Genomic DNA, 7,500 nt, shown 5'->3' with positions numbered 1-7,500 from the left:
CAAAGATGACGATATCAACAGGATTGTCAGGCATATTGAAGGTCAGATGCTTTCCATCCCCCTTCCGCTGTTTTCCGTCTCCCCCAAGCCCTTTTTTGTTGCCTGCTCTGATGATTTTGTAACAAAAAAGCATCAGGATCTTTAAACTTTCAGCATATGATAACTAATTTTTTTAAGGTTTTGTGAAAACGCTTTGTTTCTTCGTGGAATCGGCGCGTACTTCGTGTAGAAAAGGATAAAAACAGCTATATATTTGCACATCTTGTTTGACATTATATCTTCCCACTTAACAGTAATCCGATGCTCTATCAGTATCACACCGTCAGCTCGGTTGGCTAATGTTGAACGAATCCTAAAATATGTATGTTCTTGGCCTCCAGTTCTTGCTTATTTGAAAGGCTGGGCACCGGCGTCTGTGGTGTAGTAGTTATGCGCATCGCCGTCTCACACAAATTACCTTAGTTCGATTTCCGACGAAGGGTTGGGGGAGGAGGAGGGGTGTGGATTTTTTTAAACGAATATCTTTGTCTTTCTTTTGGGACATTGTGTCCCTCTCAGTGGAGCTGGGGGTGGGGGGTGGGGGGCGGGATCGAATCCTTACTCCTAAATGATTTTCGTAAGTTATGCAAATGGATTCGTAATGCGTCTACATTAAAAACCGGCTCTGTTACCTCCTACTTGGGATATTTTCTGTTTGAGATAGACACTTTAAGCTGGAGGTTTGGCCTCTGAAATAGCCCACGTTCAACCCACGTAATAGCCAAATAATTCCTGACCAACCATGAGGCCAACGGAGGAAGATTGGAGTGCACCACTAGTGGGTTTTACGTCCTTTACTATCTGACCATCGTTTCAGTCTGACCTTTTTCAAGTACAAAAAGATCTCACTTCTGTCTCTGTTCTTCTCTTAACTCAAATACTTGAACAATCCGTTACTCTGTCATGTTGCAGATCCTCGGAAGAAGGCGTTGTTCGAGGGATTATTGGACCCGTCTCCTAAGTCGAGGTCCGAGCTGGACGTGATGAAACGAAATCGATGGATGACGGGTGAGCTGCTTTTTTGTGTTCTATAGAACTTCTATTCTTTTTTTGTTTGACTTTACTGGTTATAAAACAGGCCTTTCTCAACCTGATGGGGTCTGCTTTTCTTACTTCTGTCTACTGGAACTAGTTATATAAAGAAGAGAGACTATTAAGTCCACAAGCTTCAATTGAGTACGGGCCGCTGGTTGTCAACACCAACTCCAAAAGCGTGTCTCTTCCCCAGAGTGAAACAAGGAGGTACATATTCCAGTGGTATTCTTACTTCTTTACTCAGACTTTTTATTTTTTACTTTCTTTTATTATCATTATCTTATATATATATATATATATATATATATATATATATATATGGCGACTAACCTTGTGTGTTGTTATGTGTAGTACGTGAGTTCATGAGTGAGAGTTCAGGGAAAGTCGCCAACCTGTTCGAGTGAATGTACGAATGTGATGTCTCGTCCTGAGGCCTTATATTATGTGCGTATCTCTCTTCATGTGACAACAGGATTATACTCGCTGTCTTTCCATGTGTTCTAATAATTTGCAGAACGAAAGGATATGTATGTTACATTGGTAACCCAGACGTGATCTAAAGTAACCTTGTCTAGAGATCTAGATTTAATTTAGCATAACCTAGAATCTAGTAAAGGCGATACGTTTCTCACAATCATGCAAATCGAAACTGTAGCACTCAAACTTCCTACGTTCTGGATTTCTTGTCTTTCCGCGTGGTTCGCACAAACAGGGGCCCAATTTGCTTTGCGTGGGATCACAACTGACGAGACAAAATACTACTACGTCGTAGCGGCACTTGAAGCAGCTACAGCAGCAAGATCCCTATCCATATTTTCCTCACCTCCTTCAAGTCAAAAATACGACACGCTCAAGTCTTTCCTTATAGAGGCCTATAGTTTATCAGAGGAAGAAAAACCAGCAGCCTTATTGAGCATAAAAGATATGGGCGATAACAGGCCCTCTGAGATGATGGAAAAAATGCTAGCTTTGTTGGGAAAACACAAACCGTGTTTTCTTTTTCGCCATATTTTTTTACAGCTGCTGCCACAACCAGATTTATATTTGTTTGGAGAGAAAATTCCATGTTAAAAAACAAGCTCGTTTCCTGGGCGTAATCTTCGACAATAAACTTTCTTTCCTACCACACTTGAAAGACCTAAAGACGAGGTGTCAGAGTGCTCTCAACGTCTTAAAAGTATTATCCAATCCTAAATGGGGAGGAGATACTGAAATACTTCAACTTTACCGTTCCCTTGTCCATGCCAGTCCTGTTTACGGATCAGCCAGAAAGTCTTACCTTAAAATTTTAGACCCTGTTCAGAACCAAGGCCTTCGCCTTGCCCTAGGCACTTTCCGTACTTCACCTGTAGAAAGTTTACAGGCAGAAGCGCATGAACCATCTTTAGAACTTAGAAGGAAAAAAACTCTATTTGCAGTACGCTTTGAAACTTAGCTCAGTACCCCAAAACCCAGCCCACAAATGTGTCTTTGGCATTCCCGAAGATCTAAAAACTCTATCCTCCTTAGGAAATAAAGTAAGTCCTTTCGGAATAAGAATCCAGAACGATCTCAAGGACATTGATTTTTCTGAAGACATAATCGAGCCCTTTGCCATGTCCAGCATACCTCCATAGCATTTAACCAAACCAAACATAGATACTAGTCTTGAAAAACACAACAAAAAGTCTACAGACAAAACTGCATACTTAAACTCATACAAACAGCTAATAAATAGATACCCTGAAGCAGAGAAACTCTTTACAGACGGATCCAAAAATGACTCCTCAGTAGGAGCTGCTGCCCTTGCATCGCCACACAGCTTAAGCTTAAGGAAACTCCACCCAGAAGCTTCAGTCTACACTGCTGAAGCTACAGCTCTTGAAATATTATAGATCAATCAACCAAGTCTACTTTCCTAATCCTTTCAGACTCTCTCTCTTGTCTGAAATCTTTAGAGCGCTCTGACACCTCCGACAACAGAATTTTAAAACTTTTAATTAAACTGCATTTTCTACATCAGTGTGGAAAAACTATTACAATAGCTTGGTTTCCAAGCCATGTAAGCATTGATGGCAACGAAGCCGTTGACCAATTTGCCAAAGAATCTCTAAAACTACCGGAAAACAAAAATAGTAAAATCCCTTTCTCTGACATGAAACCGAAAGTAAAAGAACACATCACATCCTCCTGGTCCCAAATTTGGAATAAAAAAATACACAACTCCATTACATAAAACCGAAACTTACGCCCAGGAAACCACTATCTCTCCTACAAAGAGAAAAAGTAATTTTTACCTGACTAAAGATAGGACACACGCACGTCACGCACAAGCATTTGCTCGAAGGAGAGGAGGCTCCTTTTTGCGTGGCGTGCAACACAGATTTCACAGTTCGGCACATCCTAACGGAATGTGTCGAATTTAATTATGTTCGTGAGAAATATTTTTAAATGTAAAGATTTTAAGACCCTTTTTCGACATCGTAGAGCCTAGAAAAATTTTAAGTTATATAAAAGAAATTGGACTATTTAATAGAATATGAAAATGTATAGTTATCGTTATCGGTGTATATGTACATACACTGAAATTCATATTGTATATACAAATGTAAATAAGCCTTTTCCATATTTACCCCAAAAAAATTTATAAATGTTTGTTTGTCTTTTTAGCATAATGAAAATATTGTGATCGCGTGCGGTTGCGAGCTCCGAAAGACTTTTACTAAAAACACGTCTGATTTTGTAGCGGTGAAACCTGTTGGCGCTTAAATGACCAAAATGGTGTCGATAGTGCCATAAAACATCTACCCAATCAATCAATCAGAAGGAGGCCGCACGGAACGCATCTCAGTAGATCGCCTCAAGCCTGCACAGGTAGACCCTACCCACCCTGTCCATCTACAGCAACCAGCACGACGTGGCCGCCCTCCGGTGTTACGGGAACCAAAGCCTACCGTTAGGAGCACCGATGGGCGAGAGCAAGATACTGAGGCCGTTCACCACCGACAACTCACAACACCTGCTGGACGTCGAGTGCGTCCACCCACACGCTACCAATGATTCCATGAGACGTCTGTGCTGGGGGGAGGTGTGTGGCGACTAACCTTGTGTGTTATGTGTAGTACGTGAGTTCATGAGTGAGAGTTCAGGGAAAGTCGCCAACCTGTTTGAGTGAATGTACGAATGTGATGTCTCGTCCTGAGGCCTTATGTGTGTGTATCTCTCTTCATGTGATAACAGGATTATACTCGCTGTCTTTCCATGCGTTCTAATAATTTGCTGAACGAAAGGACATGTATGCTACATATATATATATATACACATATACCTATAATATATATATATATATATATATATATATATATATAAGTATCTATAATATATATAATCATATACATATATATATATATACACACAAATATATATCTATATATAATTTATATATATATATATATATATATATATATATATAATATATATATATGTGAGGCAGCGTGGTGGAATCAGGCTCTCGGCGATTTTTGGGTATAGAGTTATTGGTATCATCTTAAAGCTTGTTCAATTGTCTTTATTGGGATGAAAAAAATATCCATTTATCTTGAATACAAGTCGAGATATTTGCAAATGAAAGAGGTGGGGGTCTCCTGTTTTCAGAGGTAAAATTAGTGAGAAAATGGCTGCCAAAGATTAGTTATTTCCATAGCTTAAGAGTCCGTGGTAACTGAACATTTACTTTTTGTGTGCCTTTAATCTACATTTTTCAGAAAAATCCACACAGAAATGAGTTCTTTAAAGGGCATGAAAGGTGTTGAGCCAAAAAACAAAAATTTGATGAAAATTCACAAACCTGTGGAAAAATGCTAGTTTCTTCACTTTGATTATTTTGACGAGAGCCTGATTCCACCACGCTGCCTCACATATTATATATATATATATATATATTTTATATACATATATATATATATTAATTTTTTAGAATTAGGTCACAAATGTTTTGTTTTTTAAAACGTTGAAGTATTTCTTTTACGAAATTAACAGTACAATCACAGTTCGTGTTTCTCTTCTCTCTCATTTTTCAGCCACGTTGACACCACCATCTTCTCCACGTGGGGCCTCATCTGAGAAAGCCAGCAGGTGAAGCTGCAGTGCTGTTTCTGACATAAGCTACCTCTTCGATCTGTGAAGAGACATTCAAGTTCTGTGTTTCTGTATACTGTCCTGAAAATTGTCTCCCTGCACCACAGGTGACTCGGGTGTGTCTCTGTATAAAGCACATCTGGTGTGCCACTGTAATGGTGTGAGGGGACAGACGAAGATTGTACAAAATTGTTCTCGGATAAGCAGACCTATCGTGTTTCGTGACCCTTTTACAGTCACACTGAAACAGAACGCTATCGCTCAAATTACCACATTAATCTAACAGTTAGTTATGGTTTGTTCTTGGAGACACATTTGAGCTGAAAGGTGGAAGCGTTACGAAGTGTCTCAGAATACCTTTGCAAATTGTTTCACTTTTACAAAGCATTGCCTTTCAATTGACTCAGTCATTGTAAGCCTATTTTATAGGTTAATATATCGAAACGGACAACTTTGGAGACTATTACTGCCTCGTACTTTCGAAAAAAGTATCAAAGCCTTGCACTTTTTAATGATACCAATACAATTTGATTGTTGATTACCTATATTTTTGCGTCATCGTGTTACATTTACAAGTCATCATTTGATTAACAGCAATTTTGGCACACTCCTTGCACAGCTATGGCTCATTGAAAGGGAAAAACATCTTAAGTCAAGCAAATGCAAGATGTAAAACTGTTGGTTTTATTTTTTGTAAACCAGTTATATTTTTGTGTGTCACAATCACACCTCAGTTGACTCACGTGAAGAATCGTTTTCGTTGCTCTAAATTTTATGGAAATGGTACAGAGTAGTTTTTGTCAACGATTACTTCGTTAAAAAGTGCTCGACTTTGATAGTGCGTTGCTTTGTTACCCTTTTTTTTCGAAAGTGCACGGTCACGTTTTGGTGCGACTTGACTCTGTGTAGCCATTCCTCATTATCTATCAAAAAAATTATATCTGGAATATCAAATCATACTTTAGTAATCTTTCAAGCTAAGGGAAAAAAATGTAATTGGTGATTGGATTTTGAATGCAAGGCAAGGGGAAGAAAATATAAATTGCCTGGTCCAAAATTTTTGATTGAACAGGAAAACGAAATGGGTCCTTCAATATTAATTAGTAGCAAATTCTAAGTCAAAAATTGCGTAAACATCACATGTCAGCATTAACACTTCCTATTATTTTCATACAATTATGTTATCCTACAACGCTGTATTAGCATACTATTAAGCACTCACATCTTTGTATTCTTTTTTTTTTCTTTAGTAATATCACCGAAAAGCAAAATATGTCTTATGTCATGACGGGGGATATGACCTAAGCAACACTTATTATTTCATATTAATTTTTATGAATTTCTTTCCTTCAGCCTTTTGGGGTTTTTTGAAAAGGGACAAAACCTTGCTCGGACCGCGGGCGAAAAAAGTAGAGTTAGCTACCCTTTAAATTATAATGTAAAGGAAAGCCCATGAAAACTGGTACATTCATAATTTGTTAATAATATTGAGAATAATTGTAAGAACACAAACTACTACATTGCAAATACAGAGTTAGAAAAATTTGAATTCCTAAAGTCTCTTATAGTTAGGACCCTGCTTTAACACAGCTTTCCTCTTTAACCATAATATGCAAGGTCAGTGCTCGATTACCTGCCCTGAAGGTCGATGACCATGTAGAACCGTTTGTACACCTGCAGCTTCTCTCAGCATTTCCTTGGCGGGTAAAGCAAACATGGAAAACTTGATTATTCCACCTCACCTCAACCCCCGTCCTTCTCAACATTGATAAGAACCAAAAAACAAAATCGTCGATTTTTTTTTCTTTTTTAAATTGCTGTCTCAACCCCACTCCCAGCCAGTCTTCAGCAGTGCTGTTATAAAAATCTTCTTAACAGAAAGAGATATGTAATTTGTTTGATAAATCGGATCTCCCGTGATAGTCGTTTTCACGTCGGGACAGACATAACGGTCAGGTCGTAAAGTGAGATATCTAGATTTCTAGAAATCCATCAACTCAGCCATCCATCCATCCGTCCATCCACCCGTCCATCCATCCATCCATCCATCCATCCATCAATCCATCCTTCATAATATTATATTCACAGTGACATAATGACCTTTACAAATAATAATTCTATAAATCCATAAGTCAATGTTCTATACTTCACCGCTCCTTACATAACGGTGAGGTCGTGAAGTGAGATATCTAGATTTGTAGAAATCCATCAACTCAGCCATTTATCCATCGGTCCATCCATCCATCCATCCATCAATCCATCCATCCATCCATCCATCCATCCATCCATCCATCCATCCATCCATCCATC

The 7,500-nt window shown here is 38.6% G+C and overlaps 1 protein-coding gene across 1 annotated transcript in view; it reads left to right on the top strand.

Annotated features, from left to right (window-relative positions):
* The window catches only part of LOC101860487 (testis-specific serine/threonine-protein kinase 4), a gene marked incomplete in the record, with an annotated part of 21,463 nt that extends 14,564 nt beyond the window's left edge, over positions 1 to 6,899 (top strand). Inside the window, 4 exon segments of the mRNA XM_005094152.3 lie at positions 1 to 41; positions 952 to 1,047; positions 3,878 to 4,141; positions 5,133 to 6,899. The exon segment at positions 1 to 41 is cut by the window's left edge and continues 43 nt beyond it. Coding sequence (XP_005094209.2) covers positions 1 to 41; positions 952 to 1,047; positions 3,878 to 4,113 — 373 coding nt within the window.
* Between the last annotated feature and the right edge of the window lie 601 nt (positions 6,900 to 7,500).

This window comes from Aplysia californica, unplaced genomic scaffold, assembly GCF_000002075.1.
Source record: "Aplysia californica isolate F4 #8 unplaced genomic scaffold, AplCal3.0 scaffold00076, whole genome shotgun sequence".
Lineage (NCBI taxonomy): Eukaryota > Metazoa > Mollusca > Gastropoda > Aplysiida > Aplysiidae > Aplysia > Aplysia californica.
Note: the sequence above shows the minus strand (reverse complement) of the source record. Positions and strands in the feature narration are given on the sequence as shown.